At 43.8% G+C, this 23,400-nt stretch overlaps 2 protein-coding genes across 8 annotated transcripts in view; both read right to left on the reverse strand.

Moving 5' to 3' along the window:
* STK3 (serine/threonine kinase 3) overlaps positions 1–23,400 on the reverse strand; it is a 298,853-nt gene that overhangs the window by 165,535 nt on the left and 109,918 nt on the right. The gene's annotated exons all lie outside the window — the stretch shown is intronic.
* On the reverse strand, positions 8,496–21,419 carry LOC135981049 (uncharacterized). Its single transcript, XM_065582174.1, has 2 exons — positions 17,582–21,419; positions 8,496–16,703 (listed from the first exon to the last, which is right to left on the reverse strand). The coding sequence occupies exons 1-2, from the start codon at positions 18,117–18,119 to the stop codon at positions 16,240–16,242; spliced, it is 1,002 nt and encodes a 333-aa protein (XP_065438246.1). The 5' UTR covers positions 18,120–21,419; the 3' UTR covers positions 8,496–16,239.

Here is a 23,400-nt window from a genome sequence, read left to right on the forward strand (position 1 = left end):
TTGCCCCGCTCCACACAACTTCTGGAAACATCAGCATGTCCCCCCCTCCAGCTCCTACACATAGAGGCAGCCAGGAGGCTCCACACGGTGTCCCTGCCCCAAGCACCGTCTCTGCAGCTCCCATTAGCCAGGAACCGCGGAGAGGGGACATGCTGCTGCTTCCGGGAGCTGCTTGAGGTAAGCACTGCCCATAGCCTGCACCCCTGACCTTCTCCCATGCCCCAACCCCCTGAGCCCCCTCTCACCCTTCAAACCCCTCAGTCCCAGCCTGGAGCACCCTCCTGCCCCCCAAATCCCTCATCCCCCGCCCCACATCAGAGCCCGCACCCTCAGCCAGAGCCCTCATCACCCCCCACCACACCCCAACCCCCTGCCTCAGGCCGGAGCCCCCTTCCCTGCACCCCCAACTCCCTGCGCGAAGCACTCCCACACTCTGAACTCCTCATTTCTGGCCCCACTCCAGAGCCCACACCCCCAGCCGGAGCCCACACCACCTCCCGCATCCCAACCCCCCAATTTTGTGAGCATTCATGGTCCACTATACAATTTCCATACCCAGAAATTTGCCCACCCTTGGTCTAAGCTCAGGTGGCTAGCCCAAGCCTCCACTGGTGCCACAACATACAGACTGCTATTTTTATCACACTACCTCAACCCAAGCTAGCGCATGTCTTTCTACCAGGGCTGGGAAGCACTCTCCCAGCTGCAATGTAGACATACCCTCAGTTTACTGTCAGTTTGCTTTTCTTGTCACTATTTCTCCAGTACAGTTGGAATGTTATTGAAGGTGTTTGGTAGTCATTTTTCTAGATCTTGGTTGTTTTGTCATTTTTTGATATTGGTGATGTTGTGAGACATCTTGCCAAGTGGAATTAACAGGAACATAAGCCTTTCTGAAAGGAACAATGATTCACAAGGACTGGTAGGAGCAAGGTATCCCTTAGGCAATGTGTGAAGTTACTTTTCTTTTGGCTGTTTTGGCATTGCCTTCTTATACTAATTACATTATCACTTCAGTCAATAAATTTCCAAAAAATAAGCAGATATAACATTCTTATGGAGATGCTGAATCACTTCAGAAAAAAATCAATTGCCTTTAAATAATTAAAAGAAAAGTAATCTGAGATACTGTAACCGTTCTTCCTTAAAGGTGACCCACAAAGGAATTTAGTGAAATTCCATCAGCTTTAGAAATGTGACCCCTAAAAACCAGGCCCCTCAGCACACTAGCCTTTTAAAATTGTACCTATTTTCTTCTTTGGGACCCACCTCATAGAGCCTTGCTGCATCTTCAGTGCAAAATGATGCTGCAGCAATCTCTAAGCTGGTAACAGTAAATTTAGCCACAGAAACCAGCTGCGGCATAGAAGCAGACTATAAGGGTAGGAGAAAAGGGTGGATTATATAAAGTTTTTTGTATTTCAGAGCACATAAATGTTACATGAAAGAATGAGGTAGAGGATGCAACTAATTACCAGCTGGCCAGGGAGTGCAGAGAGCAACCTTTCAGAGAAGAAAGGAAGTTTGTCTCCTGAAAAGTCCAAGAGCTCACTCACACACACACTTCTAACAGAAGTGACAAGGGGAGACCAGACCATCTATTCATTTTGCACCAGAAAAGCTGAGCACCAATTTCTATTGAATTAAATATCCGAGATATGCCAAGCTCATCAAATAAATTGTACCTTGCTTAACTAGAACACTTATACCTTTAAAAAAAGCAAGAATCATATCACTTCAAAATAGATTACTCAAGAGTGTCTTTAGAGCAGGGGTCGGCAACCTTTCAGAAGTGGTGTGCCGAGTGTTCATTTATTCACTCTAATTTAAGGTTTTGCGTGCCAGTAATACACCTTAACGTTTTTAGAAGGTCTCTTTCTACAAGTCTATAATATATAACAAAACTATTGTTGTATGTAAAGTAAATAAGGTTTTTAAAATGTTTAAGAAGCTTCATTTAAAATTAAAATAAAACGCAGAGTCCCCCAGACTGGTGGCCAGGACCCGGGTAGTGTGAGTGCCACTGAAAATCAGCCATAGATTGCCTACCCCTGCTTTAGAGAATACACAATCAAGGCTAATCTAAACATCCATGGATGACTCTTGCTCCAGATATCTGTAGCTGACCACTCATTTATCTAACTTATTAGAAACAAAATAAGGTCTGATAATATTGAAGGACAAGTGTTATATCAAATGTTTGAGTAAAGAAAGCAAGAAGAAAATTCCTCATCAAGGTCATGAAAGGTCATGATGACCTTTGATCAGAAAATGCAGGGGAATGAAAGACATGGGAATGGATTTAAGCATCAGGGTGCAGCTTTAGTAACTTAACAAAAGGGCAGAGTTCCCAATGGGGAACACATTCCTTCCTGATCCTAAGAGTAGATGATTGGTCAGACCCACAACATCCTGGAATCACAGCAACAACAGGGAGGGAGGATAGGACAGTCATAAAGCAAGATGGCTCCTGAAAGTCCAGGCAGGTTTTAAATTTATAGAGGAGGACGGAGTAATAACCAATCAACTCCTCTATGCCCTCCTGCCAGCGAATGGAAGGTGGAGATACCCTTTTCCTCCTCCCAGCATATTCCTCCATGTACCAATAAAGGAGAAAGGGCTGGCTCTCCCCCCAAATCCAGAAGGTTGGGCACAATTTCTTTTAGTCCGATCAAACAAACATACTCCCTCTTTCCCTCTCTCCCGCAGATACAGACAGGGCTGGCTCCAGGGTTTTTGCCGCCCCAAGCGGCGCACAAAAAAAAAAAAAAAAAAAGCCGCGATCGCGATCTGCGGCGGCAATTCGGCGGAAGGTCCTTCGCTCCAAGTGGGAGTGAGGGACCGGCCGCCGAATAGCTGGACGTGCCGCCCCTCTCCAGAGTGGCCGCCCCAAGCACCTGCTTGGCAAGCTGGTGCCTGGAGCCGGCCCTGGATACAGATGGCATTTTCTAAAACAGAACAAAATACTGCCATGACTATCTTGATGATTAAATGACTACTCCTTTTTGTCAAAAGTCTAGGGTCTGTGGTTTGAACTTCATATGAAGATTCATGGTTACCATTTATCACTCAACTAGTGCCAGTGCTCATTTGGGGCCTGATCCAATGCCCATGGAAGTCAATGAGAAATTTTCCATTGACTTCAATGCCTATTGTTTCGGGCCCTGTCATAACTATAAAGGGAAGGGTAATAGCTGTCCTGTGTACAGTACTATAAATCCCTCCTGGCCAGAGACTCCAAAATCCTTTTCCCTGTAAAGGGTTAAGAAGCTCAGGTAACCTGGCTGGCATCTGACCTAAAGGACCAATAAGGGGACAAGATACTTTCAAATCTTGGGGGGGGGAAGGCTTTTGTTTGTGTTCTTTGTTTTGGGAGAGTGTTCGTTCTCCGGGAATGAGAGGGACCAGACATCAATCCAGGTTCTCCACATCTTTCTAAGCAAGTCTCTCCTATTTCAAACTTGTAAGTAAATAGCCAGGCAAGGCGTGTTAGTTTTCCTTTGTTTTCTCAACTTGTAAATGTACCTTTTACTAGAGTGTTTACCTTTGTTTGCTGTACTTTGAACCTGAGACTAGAGGGGAGTCCTCTGAGCTCTTTAAGTTTGATTACCCTGTAAGGTTGATTTCCATACTGATTTTACAGAGATGATTTTTACCTTTTTCTTTAATTAAAAACCTTCTTTTTAAGAACCTGATTGATTTTTTCCTTGTTTTAGATCCAAAGGGGTTTTGGATCTTGATTCACCAGGAGTTGGTGGGAGGAAGGAGGGGAATGGTTAATTTCCCCTTGTTTTAAATCCAAGGGGTTGGATTTGTTTTCACCAGGGATTTGGTGAAGGTTTTTTCAAGGTTTCCCAGGGAGGGAATCCATTGAAAATGGTGGCAGCCGAACCAGAGCTAAGCTGGTAATTAAGCTTAGAAGTTTTTATGCAGGCCCCTACATTTGTACCCTAAAGTTCAAAGTGGGGATCTCAGTCTTGACATGGTGAATAGCGGTGGGATCATTTTAAACCCAAAAGCCAGTGAGATTTTTTTTTCCTTCTAGCTGCTTGGAAAGCCGAGCTGGAAGTAGATAGATGCATATCTTATTTCTCCTTGCCTGAAGGCAGAGGTGTTAAGTTTTTTTTTTACAGGTCCTTTGTTAAGAGAAGGGTTCAATTAGCAAATGACTGGTAAAAGGTATTTACAAGCTGAATTGTTTTTTTTTCTTTTTACATCCTCGGGAGTAGCTAGTTAGAAAGTTACTGTTAACTCTGCAGCAGCCAGAGCTGAGAGCTTCCCAGTTTCAGCCCACTGCAGAGGGGGTTACCCAGCACAAGAAAACAGGAAAATGACTACCAAAGAAGTAGCTAACAAAATAGAACTGGCCAAACTAGAAGCAGAAGAAAATGAAAGAAAACATCAGAGACTGCTTCAATTAGCAAAACTCGAGACAGAGCAGAAAGAAAGAGAAGAAAAAGCCAAAAAGGAGGCCCATGAAAGAGAGATGGAGCTGAAAAAAGCCAAAGAGAGGGCCCACAAGAGAGAGATGGAGCTGAAAGAAAAAGAGATGGAGGAGAGAGAAAAAGAAAGGAAACATGAACTGGAACTAGCAAAGGCTAAGCAAGCTTTCACCCCCATCCCTGTTCCTGAGCCATCCACCAGGGCCCCGTCTGTGTTACCAGAGACCCAAACAACGGTGGTGGAACCGGATCCCCTGCCAACGACTGCAACAGCCGTAGTGGATCCAATCCCAGAGACCCAGCCAAAGCCAGTCCCAGAACCGGAACTGGCAACGCAACCAGCACCAGAACCATTGCCAGCCCTGAGTCCAGCGCTTGCAAACCCGTCTACAACTCCAACGCCAGAGGGCACCAGCGAGCCTGAATTGGCAGAAGCAGCAGATAACCCTACCCAAGAGGCTCAGCCAGAGCCTGAGTTACCACATAGTGCTCCAGCGGACAGCGGTTCACAGTCAATGGAAACAGCCCCAGCACCTGCATCGCTTCCAGAGGGACCAAGCCCCAGTCCACAGTCCAAGGAGGAACTGATGTCTCCAGCATCAAGGGAACAGTTCCAGGCCGAGCAGGAAGCAGATGACAACCTTCAGAAAGCTTGGGCGGTGGCGCGGAGCACCCCACCGCCTCTCAGCTCTTCTAACCGATCCCGGTTTGTTGTAGAACAAGGACTTTTATACAAGGAGACTCTTTCTGGTGGGCACCAGGAAGACTGGCATCCTCAAAGGCAGTTGGTAGTTCCCACTAAGTATCGGGTAAAGCTCTTGAGCTTAGCCCATGATCATCCCAGTGGCCATTCTGGGGTGAACAGAACCAAAGACCGGTTGGGGAAGTCCTTCCACTGGGAGGGAATGGGCAAGGACGTTGCTAATTATGTCCGGTCTTGTGAGGTGTGCCAACGAGTGGGAAAACCCCAAGACCAGGTTAAAGCCCCTCTCCAGCCACTACCCATAATTGAGGTCCCATTTCAGCGCGTAGCTGTGGATATTCTGGGTCCTTTCCCAAAGAAGACACCCAGAGGAAAGCAGTACGTACTGACTTTCATGGATTTTGCTACCCGATGGCCGGAAGCAGTACCCTTAAGCAACACCAGGGCTAAAAGTGTGTGCCAGGCATTAACAGACATTTTTGCCAGGGTAGGTTGGCCCTCCGACATCCTTACAGATTCGGGAACTAACTTCCTGGCAGGAACCATGGAAAGCCTGTGGGAAGCTCATGGGGTGAATCACTTGGTTGCCACCCCTTACCACCATGAAACCAATGGCCTGGTGGAGAGGTTTAATGGAACTTTGGGGGCCATGATACGTAAATTTGTAAATGAACACTCCAATGATTGGGACCTCGTGTTGCAGCAGTTGCTTTTTGCCTACAGGGCTGTACCACATCCCAGTTTAGGGTTTTCACCATTTGAACTTGTGTATGGCCGTGAGGTTAAGGGGCCATTACAGTTGGTGAAGCAGCAATGGGAGGGGTTTACGCCTTCTCCAGGAACAAACATTCTAGACTTTGTAAGCAACCTACAAAACACCCTCCGACATTCTTTGGCCCTTGCTAAAGAAAACCTAAAGGATGCTCAGGAAGAGCAAAAGGCCTGGTATGATAAACATTCCAGAGAACGGTCCTTCAAGGTAGGAGACCAAGTCATGGTCTTAAAGGCGCTCCAGGCCCATAAAATGGAAGCGTCGTGGGAAGGACCATTCACGGTCCAGGAGCGCCTAGGAGCTGTTAACTATCTCATAGCCTCCCCCACCTCCAACATAAAGCCTAAGGTATACCATGTTAATTCTCTTAAGCCCTTTTATTCCAGAGAATTAAACGTTTGCCAGTTTACAGCCCAGGAAACAGATGATGCGGAGTGGCCTGAAGGTGTCTACTACGAAGGAAAAAAGGATGGTGGCGTGGAAGAGGTGAACCTCTCCACGACCCTTGGACGTCTGCAGCGACAGCAGATCAAGGAGCTGTGCACAAGCTTTGCACCAATTTTCTCAGCCACTCCAGGATGGACCGAACGGGCATACCACTCCATTGACACAGGTAATGCTCACCCTATTAGAACCCCACCCTACCGGGAATCACCTCATGCCAAAACGGCTATACAAAGGGAGATCCAGGACATGCTACAGATGGGTATAATCCGCCCCTCTAAGAGTGCATGGGCATCTCCAGTGGTTCTAGTTCCCAAACCAGATGGGGAAATACGCTTTTGCGTGGACTACCGTAAGCTAAATGCTGTAACTCGTCCTGACAACTATCCAATGCCACGCACAGATGAGCTATTGGAGAAATTGGGACATGCCCAATTCATCTCTACTTTGGACTTAACCAAGGGGTACTGGCAAGTACCACTAGATGAACCCGCTAAGGAAAGGTCAGCCTTCGTCACCCAGGCAGGGGTGTATGAATTCAATGTACTTCCTTTCGGGTTGCGAAATGCACCCGCCACCTTCCAAAGACTTGTAGATGGTCTCCTAGCGGGATTGGGAGAATCTGCAGTTGCCTACCTCGATGATGTGGCCATTTTTTCTGATTCATGGGCAGAGCACATGGAGCACCTGGAAAAAGTTTTCGAGCGCATCCAGCAGGCAGGACTAACTGTTAAGGCTAAAAAGTGTCAAATAGGCCAAAACAGAGTGACTTACCTGGGGCACCAGGTGGGTCAAGGAACTATAAATCCCCTACAGGCCAAAGTGGATGCTATCCAAAAGTGGCCGGTTCCAAAGTCTAAGAAACAGGTCCAATCCTTCTTAGGGTTGGCTGGATATTATAGGCGATTTGTACCCCACTACAGCCAAATCGCCGCCCCGCTGACAGACCTAACCAGAAAGAAACAGCCAAATGCAGTTCAGTGGACTGATAAGTGTCAAAAGGCCTTTAACCAGCTTAAGGCAACACTCATGTCTGACCCTGTGCTAAGGGCCCCAGACTTTGACAAACCGTTCCAAGTAACCACAGATGCGTCCGAGCGAGGCGTGGGAGCAGTTTTAATGCAGGAAGGACCGGATCAAGAATTCCATCCTGTCGTATTTCTCAGTAAGAAACTGTCTGAGAGGGAAAGCCATTGGTCAATCAGCGAAAAGGAATGCTATGCCATTGTGTACGCGCTGGAAAAGCTACGCCCATATGTTTGGGGACGGCGTTTCCAACTACAAACAGACCATGCTGCGCTACAGTGGCTTCATACCGCCAAGGGAAATAACAAAAAACTTCTTCGGTGGAGTTTAGCTCTCCAAGATTTTGATTTTGAAATACAACACATTTCGGGAGCTTCTAACAAAGTGGCTGATGCACTTTCCCGGGAAAGTTTCCCAGAGTTAACTGGTTAACAATTGTTCTTGGAATGAAACATATTGTTAGTTTTTATATAATCAGTAGTATGTCTAAAGGTACATGTGTCTTATTAACTCTGTTTTCTCCTAGAACTCCAGGAAGAAATCACAGCCAGTGTGGAACCGAACATCCAACACTATCTGTGATTTGGGGGGCGTGTCATAACTATAAAGGGAAGGGTAATAGCTGTCCTGTGTACAGTACTATAAATCCCTCCTGGCCAGAGACTCCAAAATCCTTTTCCCTGTAAAGGGTTAAGAAGCTCAGGTAACCTGGCTGGCATCTGACCTAAAGGACCAATAAGGGGACAAGATACTTTCAAATCTTGGGGGGGGGAAGGCTTTTGTTTGTGTTCTTTGTTTTGGGAGAGTGTTCGTTCTCCGGGAATGAGAGGGACCAGACATCAATCCAGGTTCTCCACATCTTTCTAAGCAAGTCTCTCCTATTTCAAACTTGTAAGTAAATAGCCAGGCAAGGCGTGTTAGTTTTCCTTTGTTTTCTCAACTTGTAAATGTACCTTTTACTAGAGTGTTTACCTTTGTTTGCTGTACTTTGAACCTGAGACTAGAGGGGAGTCCTCTGAGCTCTTTAAGTTTGATTACCCTGTAAGGTTGATTTCCATACTGATTTTACAGAGATGATTTTTACCTTTTTCTTTAATTAAAAACCTTCTTTTTAAGAACCTGATTGATTTTTTCCTTGTTTTAGATCCAAAGGGGTTTTGGATCTTGATTCACCAGGAGTTGGTGGGAGGAAGGAGGGGAATGGTTAATTTCCCCTTGTTTTAAATCCAAGGGGTTGGATTTGTTTTCACCAGGGATTTGGTGAAGGTTTTTTCAAGGTTTCCCAGGGAGGGAATCCATTGAAAATGGTGGCAGCCGAACCAGAGTTAAGCTGGTAATTAAGCTTAGAAGTTTTTATGCAGGCCCCTACATTTGTACCCTAAAGTTCAAAGTGGGGATCTCAGTCCTGACAGGCCCATAGCCTCCAATAGACAATGAACAGTAATGTTTCTGTAAACTTCGTTAGTTTATTGCAATAAATTATTCTGAGATGTTGTAAAAACTCTCCATAAACTTCAACTTTTCCAAAAGGCTTTGAAAAACTGTGCTAATTTCTCAGCAATCTGAAAGATGACAAAATACCATGAATAAACTGGGAAAGACATATTATTGCTTTTTAAAAAAACTGGCATTTCTGAATCACTCTCTCAAGGTGTCTAGGACACTGAGTAGCTATCAGTATATCTGTTAATACTGAAATTCCATGTAAGAAATCACAAATCAGTTTTTAAACTTCCTTTAATATGATTTAGAAGGCAAGACAAATATTTTTAAACAAAACAAATTTGAAATAATTACCATATTTGCCTCTGCAAATTAAATCATCATCAAAGCAGAATAAAAACTAGTTTCCTCTTTCAGAAGACTTTCACTCCCCTAGTGTCACAAATGCCAATATTGATTAAACTAAAAAAGTCATTATTTTCTCATGATGGAAGGTGCTTCTCATTGAAAGTTACTTTGGCTTCCTGTTATATGTCACTTTATACAGTATTTAAAAAGGACAGTATCAAGTAATTTAGCCCAAAATATAGGTTTTACAACATTTCTGAAGAGTTTAGTTAAATCCTTCACACTCTCACTCTCTACATTTAATGTAAGCATTCCCCAGAACTGTTTTCATCCTAAATCAAAACCACATCCAGGAAATGAAAAGGACAAAAAACTACACTTGTCTGTTTACAACCGAAGATGAATGAAATTCAGAATACTTCATCAGGCCTTGATCCTACATCAGGATCCCTAGCAAGAACACCTGCCCACTTAAGTATAGCACCACCAATCGTTTCAATGGAATTTAAGGAGAAAAAAAGTTTAGTGGAGACACAGGTTGCAGAGTGAAACAAGTGAACATCAATGCAAATTTTTTAAAATGTTTTTGAGGGGGGGAAATGTATATAAACAAGTAATTTAACATATACACCCAATTTTACGTGCCTTTTGAACGTTTTTTAAAAGTAACAAATGACAAAACATACAAATTAAATAACATGGTATGGTATCAAAACTGTACTCAAATTGCTTTAGAATGACAAAAATATCTAACCTTAACACTAGTAGCAGAGTTTTTTACAACTGTTACCAGTAGTTTAATACCCATTAACTACTGTAAGCTTCTCTTTGGAATTATGACCTTTGGATGCTGTTTAAAGCAAAGCATGATGTACTTAAGATGGTAAAGTAATAAAGCAATAGACACAGAGAAAAGGAAATAAAGATAATGGAAACAATAGTCACATGATTAAGAGCAAAGATGGGTTATTAAAGGATAAGCAATTTATATTGAGCCACACACTTAGTTATTGCCAGTAAATTCATAACATTTTGACAGTGTTACAATAAGTCAAGAATGTAAAGATATTGATCTCAAACATTTTGCAACAGTAACTGTAATAGTGCAGTTGTAAAACTACTGTACAGAATCAACCTTCACCATCTTTTATGCTGCCACTTGTAACACAACTGCCATCAAAGTTTCATATGTTTTAGCTCCTACTGCTAAATGTGATATTTTGACTGGAATCACAACAACAAATTTCTTTTAAATTTCAAAACAATATTACCAATATGATTCTGCTTGCAGTAGGTCTCATTATAATGCCCAGTATGGATGACATGAAATAGCCTATATTCTAAAATAACACGTAAATTTTGTTTGTTTTTATTATTTTTGAGTAAGTATATCATATTATGAAACCCCAGGCCCTGGCTCAACTTTCTGGTTCTGGCAGGGATCTGGGACAAAGCTGCTTTCATGACTTAAGGGGCAGAACTTACCAGAGTAGCAGCAATTCACCAGTCAGGCAAAGTCCAAGCTACTGCTCTTGATTGACAAACAATTCTATAACATGTACAAATTTTCCACCTCACTATTCAACCTTTTTCACATCATTAAATATATTAAACACCGTCAGTTCCAGTACAGCAGTATCACTTGGGCCTGGTGACTTTTTGCTCTTTATCAATATGCCCTAACTCCTTTTTTGACACCTCTGACAGTATGCCATCTTTATTACCTGAAAAGCTTACGCCTGGGGTAGGAATTGCCCCAACATCCCCTATGGTGAAATCTTAAGTAAAGGAATCATTTAACTTCTCTGTAATGTCTTTATTTTCCTTAATTCCTCTCTTTACAATCTGGAAGACCAGCAGATCCACTGAGTCTCTCCCAAGAACCCTTCTTTCAATATTTTTAAATAATTCCTTGATATTTTATTGTTTGTTTGCTTGTTTATATTAGTTTGTCTGTTTGCATTAGTGTATCTTTGGTTATTTGTTCTTCAGATTTCGACTTCTATATTTTCATCTTATATTTAAAATAGCACAATTTATTATCCTTTCTATTGATTTCATTTGTGCTGGATTTCCATTTTCTAAAGGGTATCTATATGGCTTAAAAACATCTTGAACTTTGCCATTTAACTATACTGTTATATTTTTCTTCATGCTTCCTTTTTGGTTTAGGTACATACCAGGCCAAATTCCAAGCTCAGTTACAATGATATAAACATTCCTTGAAGTCAATGAGGTTGCAGCAAAGTACAGATCACAATCTGGTCCTCACTATTTCACACATCATCACGTAACTTAGATTTACCTTAACCGGTATACTAGTGCTGTTGCTACTTGTGAATGACTTTCAGAAAGGAAACAAAGAACTTATCAATAAGCTCTTTAAAAAAAAGGTAAAATGTTCAAAGCTAACGAAGGAACCTGGATAAAAGGGCAACAGGGAAATTATTCCATGTTGCTAGAGATAGGAAAGTAAAGGAACCTGCCCTAAGGTGACCATGTAAAGGTCTGGAACATACAGGCAATCAACTTTGATGTGGAAAGGTTTTTAGCAGGCATATAATAAATAATAATAATAATAATAATAATAATGAATTACAAATAACCCACAGGAGGTATAAAATCATGCAATTATTTAACAATTTATAAAGATTATGTATACCACTTTGTCTGTCAATTACAAGTTAACATTTGTATATTACAAATGTTCTCTTTTGCCACAGAGGACAGGACAAGAGACAATGCGTTTAAACTACAGAATAGCAAATTTAGATTAAATCTCAGGAAAAACTCCTAACTATAAGAAAAGTAGAACAGTAGGTGTGATACTGGTTGTAGTGGAATGGTCAGGAGCATTGTGCAGTCTGTGATTTACTAAAAGGCCTCTTTGTTCTAGGTACATAAATCCCCAGCAACCTCAATGTTCCCCTTGAGTCCTTGAGGGAGTAGAGCAAGGTATCAGTTTCACCACTGAAAAGCTTAGATCCTTTAAAGGGGAAATCTTGCACTGTATTTTGTATCTTACTACAGAGGCCAGAAGAATGGAACCAGGATGCTCATCGCATAGTAGTAGAGGCTAAAGATCATGAAGCTGTATCAGCAGCATTGAGAGCAGTCTTCAAAGTAGTTTTAGCAATGAGCTGGCCTTCAGTAATGAGGGTTGATATTGCTACTGCTGCTCATATGGCAGGTGGTCAACAAAATGAGTAAACTTTGAATAGCTGTTGAAGTCATAGTTTGCTATCCAAAATTGTAGATCAGTGGACAGGTAACTCCTGCCGAGGAGATTTAGGGAGTAAATTTTGAACAAATTTGATAGTTTGTCTTGCTTACTGCATCCACCACAGGGAGTTGGGGGTGGGGTGAGAGAAGAAATACTCCAGTCCTTTGATATGTAATATTTTTTTGGTAAACAAGGTGGGTGAGGTAATATCTTTTATTGGACAAACATCTGTTAGTAAAAGAGACAAGCTTTCAAGCTACACAGAGCTCTTCTTCAGGTTTGGGAAAGGTACTCAGTGTCACAGCTAAATAAAAGGTAGAACATATCATAAGTAGTCAACACCCATTCTAAGGGACTATTCAAGGTGCAGTGGCAGAGTGTCTAGGATCTGCTGGAGATTAGAGTGCCTCGTTAATGAGCAGGGCTATCTTACTATGGAACGTGATACGTAGAATGTCCACAAGGGAGTGCTGAGACTCCTGTACCTCCTCTGTAGAGGTGTGAAGGGAACCTATGAGTCATTTCATTAGGTTCTCAAAGGTCCTAAAATGATCTGCATAGGAGGGTGGTCGTGGCACCAAACCTCGTCAGGGGAGGAGGAGAACTTGTGTGATAGAGGTGTTTCCTCCTCCATCAGTAGCTGTTACTCTTCCTGAACCTCTTCCCATGATGGGGGAAGAGTACTGGTGGCTATTCTTGCAGTGCTGTTGGTTGTTGCAGCACCAGTGGGTATTCCAAACATGGCCTTTTCTGGATGGGTACCCTATTGAATTGGTCCACATAAGAGGATCAGGGGTTCCAGAAGGTCCAGTATGGTGGCAGGTAACAAAAGTGTTCCCAGAGCTGTTTGTAGAATGTGGAGAGGGTCCTCTTCAGAGTACACTTCAAGACGCTTGCACCAAATCAGAGTCTAAGGATGTGACATCTCCTGAGTCCAAAGAGGGAGACTGTGGGTATTGGTACCTGGGCCAGTATTGGGGGCCATGAAAGTGTCAGAAGAACTGGAGGACTGGCAGGTTTCAGAAGTTGGCTCCTGCTGTCTGGTATAAGGGGTCAGTGACTGGTGGGTACAGTAGTATTGGAGGGGAGCATGTCTCAGTGCCCCTTAAGATGAAGGACTCCAGTTCCTTGGAGATGAACAGATTATCATAAAACAGGAATCTGGAGGGTGCCAGAGGGCTATGGTAGTGGATAGAGCTGGGGCAGTAGTAGACTCCTAGCCAGAGATGGTAACTGAGCTGGAGTTGAGAACAATACCTAAGAGTGGCTGTGAAAACAATATCTCTGTGCTTCAAACACATACAACCTGAAGAAAGAGCTGAGGTTTGGTGAGAGGACTCTCTATGGCTCCAAGAGAATGTCCATACTGGTGCCAAGTCTTTCATTTTAGACAAGTCTCAATGCCTGGAAATTTCTGTAGCCAGTACCAGGATGCTGCTTCTCGGCACTGCTTGCTGACAGACTTATCAGGGTAGAATATCTTCGTAGGCAGTACTGACACATCAGTGTCCGGGTCTGGTGGAGCCTCAGCAGTACCCACCATGGGACGCAAGGTGTCCCTGGATTCAGCTCTAACAGGTGAAATACTCCTTCTTCTGGAGTTCCTTTCAGGGGAATGAGGTTCTCTTTTCTTAGACTGCTTCATCTCCAAGACAGCCTCAGTCATAGGTACAGCTTGAGAGGATGAGGCTAATGGGGAGGGCTGGGGGCAGGGAGGAGAGACTCGGACTCCACAGGCCTTAGGGAGCACTCCATCAGGAGGAGCTTCAATCTCACCTTTCTTCTCTTTGCAAGATCTGCTTTTAAACCCTGTACAAACCTTGCCCTTTGACTGGACATATGAGTTTCTGAGACAGCTGGAGTGCCCATCACTAACATCACTAGAAGTTAGCCTGCTGAGCAAAGGAACCAAGAAATCAGTCCCAGCAGGAGACCAGGGAGAAGAGGGGTTGGTACTCCTCCCTTAACCACAAATCTGTGCCAAAATTAAATTAATAAATTAAAAACTAAATACTAAAACAAGAAAAGAAAAGAAGCTTCTAGGAAGCAGCAGACAGTGCAGTTTCTCCATGTTGAGCTGCTGGCAGTTGAGAAAGAACTGGAGACACGGTGTATCCACTTCTCCCTATGCACCTTCGCTGTGGAGTATGAGGATGTATAACGCGCAGGCTGGACCTGTGGATACTACTAATTTCAATCTCCAGTCAAGAGTGTATGGGCACATGCACAGCCTATGGTGGAGCACATATAGAGACATATATTCAAAGAAGAGCCCATAATGTTTGAAGGCTTACAAAAGAAGAAGATTTTCAGGATGGATTTAAGTGGAGAGGAGAATGTCAGGGATAGAATATGCAGGCCATTCTAAGCATAGAGGCCAAATGAAAGAAGATATTGGAAATATTAGGAGAGAAAATATAAGAAGTGGCATCTCTGGTGGAGTGAAGAGGTGAAATAGGATATAACAACAAAAAAGAGCAGATATACAGGCAGATGACTAAAAGCTAACAACAAACAAAAGTAAAACTTACTCATCTATTTGCATTGTCCAAACTGTGAAAAAATACAAAATGTAAGCAATCATAAACAATGGTAAGTAAAGAGATAATATAAATATGAAATCTAGTCAGTTTTTAAACTTAACAGAGTTAAGTAGTTACATACACCATGCCTGCCCTTATGTTCTTATGCCAATATTTGTGGTTCTGCAGTTTAAATTTAAAAATATGTATTAACCAGAATACCTTTTAAAAGGTCTGTTTTTTTATTTATCTGGGCTGCTGTGATCCATGTTGCCAGGGCAATGAAAGACCTGGTGATATCAAGGGTAGTGACTCTGGGCAACGTGCAGGCAATAGTGGATGGTTTTGCTGAAATGGGATTCCCAAACTGTGGTGGGGCCATAGACGGAACCCATATCCCTATCTTGGCACCGGAGTACATAAACCGCAAGGGGTACTTTTCAATGCTGCTGCAAGCCCTGGTGGATCACAAGGGACGTTTCACCAACATCAACGTGGGATGGCCAGGAAAGGTACATGATGCTCGTGTCTTCAGGCACTCTGGTCTGTTTCGAAAGCTTGAGGAAGGGACTTTCTTCCCGGACCAGAAAGTAACCGTTGGGGATGTTGAAATGCCTATCGTGATCCTTGGGGACCCAGCCTACCCCTTAATGCCATGGCTCATGAAGCCGTACAAAGGCAGCCTGGACAGGAGTCAGGACCTGTTCAACTATAGGCTGAGCAAGTGCCGAATGGTGGTGGAATGTGCATTTGGACGTTTAAAAGCGCGTTGGCGCAGCTTACTGACTCGCTCAGACCTCAGCGAAAAGAATATCCCCATTGTTATTGCTGCTTGCTGTGCGCTCCACAATATCTGTGAGAGTAAGGGGGAGACATTTATGGCGGGGTGGGAGGTTGAGGCAACTCGCCTGGCCGCTGATTACGCGCAGCCAGACACCAGGGCGGTTAGAGGAGCACAGCAGGGCGCGGTGCACATCAGAGAAGCTTTGAAAACGAGTTTTGTGACTGGCCAGGCTACGGTGTGAAACTTCTGTTTGTTTCTCCTTGATGAACCCTCCGCCCCCCCCCCCCCGGTTCACTCTACTTCCCTGTAAACCAACCACCCCACCCTCCCCTCCCCACTTCGAGCACCGCTTGCAGAGGCAATAAAGTCATTGTTATTTCACATTCATGCATTCTTTATTAATTCCTCACACAAGTAGGGGGATAATTGCCAAGGTAGCCTGGGATGGGTGGGGGAGGAGGGATGGAAAAGGACACACTGCATTTTAAAACTTTAACTCTTATTGAAGGCCAGCCTTCTGATGCTTGGGCAATCATCTGGGGTGGAGTGACTGGGTGGCCGGAGGCCCCTCCCACCGTGTTCTTGGGCGTCTGGGTGAGGAGGCTATGGAACTTGGGGAGGAAGGCTGTTGGTTACACAGGGGCTGTAGCGGCGGTCTCTGCTCCTGCTGCCTTTCCTGCAGCTCAACCATACGCTGGAGCATATCAGTTTGATGCTCCAGCAGACGGAGCATTGACTCTTGCCTTCTGTCTGCAAGCTGACGCCACCTATCATCTTCAGCCCGCCACTTGCTCTTTTCATCCCGCCATTCAGCCCGCCACCTCTCCTCTCGTTCATATTGTGCTTTTCTCATGTCTGACATTGACTGCCTCCACGCATTCTGCTGTGCTCTATCAGCGTGGGAGGACATCTGGAGCTCCGTGAACATATCGTCCCGCGTCCTCCGTTTTCTCTTTCTAATGTTCACTAGCCTCTGCGAAGGAGAAACATTTGCAGCTGGTGGAGGAGAAGGGAGAGGTGGTTAAAAAAGACACATTTTAAGAACAATGGGTACACTCTTTCGTTACAAGGTTGCATTTTTCCTCTGCCTGCCGGTTTGGTATGAGAGATCACTCACGCAGTGCCAGGCAACAGATTTCGGCTTGCAGGCAGCCATGGTAAGCCACAGTCTTTTGGCTTTTTTAACCTTCTTAACATGTGGGAATGGTTTCAAACAGCAGCACATTTCCCATATCAAGGATGAATTGGGCTGGCCATTTAAAATGGGTTTTCAATGTAAAAGGAGGGGCTGCGGTTTCCGGGTTAACATGCAGCACAAACCCAAGTAAACCACCCCCCCCATACACACACACCCGATTCTCTGGGATGATCACTTCACCCCTCCCCCCACCGCGTGGTTAACAGCGGGGAACATTTCTGTTCAGAAGAGCAGGAACAGGCACCTCTGAATGTCCCCTTAATAAAATCACCCCATTTCAACCAGGTGACCGTGAATGATATCACTCTCCTGAGGATAACAAAGAGAGATAAGGAATGGATGTTGTCTGCATGCCAGCAAACACCGGGACCATACGCTGCCATGCTTTGTTATGCAATGATTCCAGACTACGTGCTACTGGCCTGGCGTGGTAAAGTGTCCTACCATGGCAGACAGGATAAGGCAGCCCTCCCCAGAAACCTTTTGCAAAGGCTTTGGGAGTACATGAAGGAGAGCTTTCTGGAGATGTCCCTGGAGGATTTCCGCTCCATCCCCATACACGTTAACAGACTTTTCCAGTAGCTGTACTGGCCGCGATGGCCAGGGCAAATTAATCATTAATCATTAAACACGCTTGCTTTTAAACCATGTGTAATATTTACAAAGGTACACTCACCAGAGGTTTCCTGTGTGCCCTCAGGGTCTTGGGTGAGTTCGGGGGTTACTGGTTCCAGGTCCAGGGTGACAAACATATCCTGGCTGTTGGGGAAACCGGTTTCTCCGCTTCCTTGCTGCTGTGAGCTACCTACATTACCTCCATCCTCATCTTCCTCGTTCCCAGAACCCTCTTCCCTGTGTGTTTCTCCATTGACGGAGTCATAGCACATGGTTGGGGTAGTGGTGGCTGCACCCCCTAGAATGGCATGCAGCTCCGCGTAGAAGTGGCAAGTTTGCGGCTCTGCCCCGGACCTTCCATTTGCTTCTCTGGCTTTGTGGTAGGCTTGCTGTAGCTCCTTAATTTTCACGCGGCACTGCTGTGTGTCCCTGTTATGGCCTCGGTCCTTCATGGCCTTGGAGACCTTTTCTAATACTTTGCCATTTCTTTTACTGCTACGGAGTTCAGCTATCACTGCTTCATCTCCCCATATGGCAAGCAGATCCCGTACCTCCCGTTCGGTCCATGCTGGAGCTCTTTTGCGATCCTGGGACTCCATCACAGTTACCTGTGCTGATGAGCTCTGCGTGGTCACCTGTGCTCTCCACGCTGAGCAAACAGGAAATGAAATTCAAACGTTCGCGGGTCTTTTCCTGTCTACCTGGTCAGTGCATCTGAGTTGAGAGTGCTGTCCAGAGCGGTCACAATGAAGCACTGTGGGATAGCTCCCGGAGGCCAATAACGTCGAATTCCGTCCACACTACCCCAATTCCGACCCGCAAAGCCCGATTTTATCGCTAATCCCCTCGTCAAAGGTGGTGTAAAGAAACCGGTTTAAAGGGCCCTTTAAGTCGAAAGAAAGGGCTTCGTCGTGTGAACGTGTCCAGGCTTAATTCGATTTAACGCTGCTAAAGTCGACCTAAACCCGTAGTGTAGACCAGGCCTTAGACAAGTATGCTTCCAACCTCTCTACTCCTTCAAGTGACGAGGGATTGTGTGCCCAGTGGAGGTTCTGGGGAAGGGGAAAAACCCAAAGAGGCCCCTAGTGCCCTTTCCCCATCTTGCACACCCATTGTACACCCATAAGTAATTGTCCTTAATTAATCGATATTTTCTCCTGTAACTCACAAAACATTTAAATTACAGCGCATTAATTTTATTGTTAGATTAATGTAAGATTGATCTACATCATTTCCTGATAATAAATGTAGTTAACAGGTTAAATTCAGTCCTCCTTTTCCATCCCATGCAAGCCACAGTGCAGACCAGGGGGTTGCATAAGCAGAATTTGGCCACTGCATTTTAAATCACCAAATGAAAAAGGTAGCATTGGTGATGCATAGTATTACTTATACAATGACCAATTAAGCCTACATTTTAAAACAACACTCTTTTTAAATCAAATTGGATGATCTAATTACAAGATCAAAGTCCCAGATATCATTAGAATTGACACGTCAATTCTTTGTAGGGTTGCCAACTTTCTAATCGCACAAAACCGAACACCCTAGCCCCGCTCCTTCCCTGAGGCCCCTCCTCCCACTCACTACATTCCCCCTCCCTCAGTGGCTCTCTCTCCCCCACCTTCACTCACTTTCACTGGGCTGGGGCAGGGGCTTAGGGTGCGTGAGGGGGTTAGGGCTCTAACTGGGGTACGGGTTCCGGGGTGGCGCCAGAAATGAGGGGTTTCGGGTATGGAAGGGGGCTCTGGGCTGGGACAGGGAGTTGCAGTGCAGGAGGGAGTGGGGCTCTGGGGTGGGGAGGAGGGGTTTGGAGTGCAGGAGGGGGCTCCAGGATGGGGGGGCTGAGGGATTTGGAACGTGGGAGGGGCTTTGGGTGGAGGAAGGGGAGGTGGGGTGTGGGAGGGGGTACAGGCTCTGGACCGGGGGTGTGGGCTTTGGGGTGGGGCTAGAGATGACAGATTTGGGGTGCAGGAGGGGGCTCCAGGCTGGGACCAAGGGATTCAGAGTGCAGGAGGGAGCTGTGGGTTGAGGCAGGGGTTTGGGTGCAGGAGGGGGCTTCGAGTTTGTGGGGGCTCAGGACTGGGGTAGGGGGTTGGGGTTTGGGCATGAGCTTACCTTGGGCAGGCTCCCTGCCTGTCCTGGCTCCATGCTGTGCTGCCGAAGTGGCCAGCAGGTCCGGCTTCTAGGCACTGTGGGGCATGAGGCTCTACACGCTGCTCTCGCCCAGAGGCACTGCCCCCCGCTCCCACAGGACGCAGTTCCCAGCCAGTGGGAGTGCAGAGCCAGTGATTGGGGTGGGGGCAGCACACGGAGCCCCATGGCCCCTCTGCCTAGGAGCTGGACCTGATGGCTGCTTCCGGGGTGCAGCCCGGTGCCAGGGCAGGCAGGGATTAGCCTGCCTTAGCCCTGCAGCACTGCCCACTGGACTTTTAACAGCCCGGTCAGTGGTTCTGACCGGAGCCGCCACGGTCCCTTTTTGACCGGGCATTCCAATTGAAAACCGGACATCTGGCAACCCTAATTTTTTGTAGCTCTTTGTTCTCTTGGTAGATGTAACCATTATCTCTCTGCAACAGAACACGATATATATGAACCATCCAAAACCAACATAATGGCATTTAAAAGCAACCTGACAAACTCAGAGTCGCAACAAAGGTAAAATAATACACCAAAATTCCAGAAAGCCTAAGTAGTGCAGAAAAGAACTTGTTTCAGACAATGTCATTTTTTATGGAGAAAGAATTAGTGCCATGATTTCACATGTTCCATGTACAAGATGTAGAAGATTCTTTCAGAAAAAGGGGGAAAGAAATTCTGAAACAAAAAACAATATCGAAAAATCCAACACATTATTTATTTATTTTTTACATAAAAGGTGAAATGAAAGTCTGAACCAGATTTGGCTCCCCATATCTTCCGTTTTTATTTATCAAATAGAAAAGTCTTTCCAACTTTCTCCTTTCCTGTATGAGACCAAAAGTATGTGATGTTCTGTTTGCATTACAATTATACTAATTCAGTGCAGGTCACTTGCTTTTTACTGAGTCCAGATGACATTTAGTAAACTAAACATGAGCCAATTAGGTTTAAAAAAAAGTTCTGATTGCCCTTGGGTAGGTCACACAGTGGCTACAGAACACAATTGCCTGAACTGCATTTTGGCTAACACCAAACATAAGGCTGAAGCTAATAACTTATACCTCTGCATTCCTCCTAGATTTCTCACGTTTAAATATACCATTTAAAAGTTTTTTCTCCCCCTCAGGAGACCGATGAGGACAGCACAATTATGAACTATTGCTATTTTCCCTTCTACAGCGCAGCTTAAAAATGCATTGTTTGTAGCTACTAGAATATTAGCAATGTGGTTTGCACTTCATTTTTAATATCCCAAGTGGCTAACTAACCTTTTCAAGCCTGTTGATTTTAACCTACTACAGTACAAAAGAAAAACATAGCATTGGAGATTTAGTGAACACTAAAAATAATAATAGTCTAAGCCTCTACTGTTCCTCCAATGACATTTGTATTTTTAAATCAACCTGAACTTCCATGTAATTAGGCATACAATAAGCTTTACTGATAAGGTAGACCAACAGGTTCCAGAAAGGGAAACAAATCCTCAAGCTTAGATCCAAGAAAGAAACAAGCAATAATGTCTTTGTCAACATGTTATTAGTGACAGAGCACTTACCTTTTTCTGGAAAAAACCAGGGCTGTTGATTAATTACAATTAACTCATGTGATTAACTCAAAAAATTAATCGTGATTAAAAAATTAATCGTGATTAATCGCAGTTTTAATCGCACTGTTAAACAATAGAATGCCAACTGAAATTTATTAAATATTTTGTATGTTTTTCTAATATTTTTATTTCAATTATAACACAGAATACAGAGTGTACAGTGCTCACTTTATGTTACTTTTGATTACAAATATTTGCATTGTGAAAATGACAAACAAAAAGAAATTGTATTTTTCAATTCAACTCATCCAAGTACTGTAGTGCAATCTCTTTATCATGAAAGTGGAACTTTTAGATGTACATTTTTTTTTACATAACTGCACTCAATAACAAAACAATGTAAAACTTTAGAGCCCACAAGTCCACTCAATCCTACTTCTTGTTCAGCCAATCGTTCAGAGAAACAAGTTTGTTGACATTTATGGGAGATAATGCCACCTGCTTCTTATTTACAATGTCACCTGAAAGTGAGAAAAGACATTTGCATGGCACTTTTGGAGCTGGTATTGCAAGGTATTTACATGCTGGATCTACTAAACATTCATATGCATCTTCATGCTTTGACCACCATTCCAGAGGACATACTTCCATGCTTGTTTAAAAAAATGTGTTAATTAAATTTGTGACTGAACTACTTGGAGGAAAATTGTATGTTTCCTGCTCCATGGTTTTACCTGCATTATGCCATATATTTTGTATTATGGTAATCTAGGATGACGACCCAGAATATGTTGTTTAATTTAAGAACAATTTCACTGCAGATTTGACGAAACACAAAGAAGATTCCAATAGCAGATTTCTAAAGATAGCTACAGCACTCAACACAAGCTTTAGGAATCTGAAGTGCCTTCCAAAATCTAAGAGGGACGAGGTGTGGAGCATACGTTCAGAAGTCTTGAAAGAGCAACATGCGGATGCAGAAGCTACAGAATCCAAACCACAAAAAAGAAAATCAACCTTCTATTGGTGGCATCTGACTCAGTTGATGAAAATGAACATGTGTCAGTCCACACTGCTTTGGATCGTTATCGAGCAGAACCCGTCATCAGCATGGATGCATGTCCTCTGGAATGGTGGTTGAAGCATGAAGGACATAAGAATCTTTAGCACATCTGGCACGTAAATATCTTGTGATGCCGGCTACAACAATGCCATGCAAACAGATGTTCTCACATTCAGCTGACATTGTAAACAAGAAGCGGGCAGCATTATCTCCCGTAAATGTAAAAAAACTTGTTTTCTGAGCGATTGGCTGATCAAGAAGTAGGACTGATTGGACTTGTAGGCTCTAAAGTTTTACACTGTTTTATTTTTGAATGCAGTTATTTTTTGTACATAATTTGTACATTTGTAAGTTCAACTTTCATGATAAAGAGATTGCACTACAGTATTTGTATTAGGTGAACTGAAAAATACTATTTCTTTTGTTTTTACACAGCAAATATTTGTAATCAAAAATAAATATAAAGTGAGCGTTGTACACTTTGTATTCTGTGTTGTAATTGAAATCAATATACACCTCTACCCCGATATAACGCTGTCCTCGGGAGCCAAAAAAATCTTACCGCGTTATAGGTGAAACCGCGTTATATCAAACTTGCTTTGATCTGCCGGAGTGCGCAGCCCACCCCTCCCCCCCGGGAGCACTGCTTTACCATGTTATATCCGAATTCGTGTTATATCGGGATAGAGATGTATTTGAAATTGTAGAAAACATCCAAAAATATTTAAATAAATGGTATTCTATTATTAACAGCATGATTAATCATGCAATTAATCGCAATTAATTTTTTTAATTGCACAATTAATCATGATTACTTTTTTTAATCGCTTGGCAGCCCTAGAAAAAATACTAAAACATAAGATGACAATTAAAATTTTAATTTACTAAATACAAAGGTCAAATTCAGACTTGGTGTAAATTAAAGCAACTCCACATGAACTCAGTCCTGCAAGGCCTGAATTTGGCATGAAAAACTTTTTCCATGTTTGAAACAGTGGCAACAACTTTTAAAAATATAATTTAATGTAAAATGTTAATAAATGTAATAAATCCCTTATTATTATATTACTGTGTGCCCAGGCATCCTAGTCCTAGACAAGGACAACACTGTGCCAGTTGCAGTATAAAC

Source organism: Chrysemys picta, chromosome 2 (assembly GCF_011386835.1).
Source record: "Chrysemys picta bellii isolate R12L10 chromosome 2, ASM1138683v2, whole genome shotgun sequence".
NCBI classification, from domain to species: Eukaryota; Metazoa; Chordata; order Testudines; family Emydidae; genus Chrysemys; species Chrysemys picta.

Excerpts from the sequence above, each read along its gene's own strand:
- LOC135981049 (XM_065582174.1), bottom strand. The coding sequence starts at position 18,119 with ATGGAGTCCCAGGATCGCAAAAGAGCTCCAGCATGGACCGAACGGGAG. Across the intron at positions 16,704-17,581 it reads GGGCACACAGGAAACCTCTG|CTGCAAATGTTTCTCCTTCG; the intron begins GTGAGTGTACCT and ends CTCCTCCACCAG.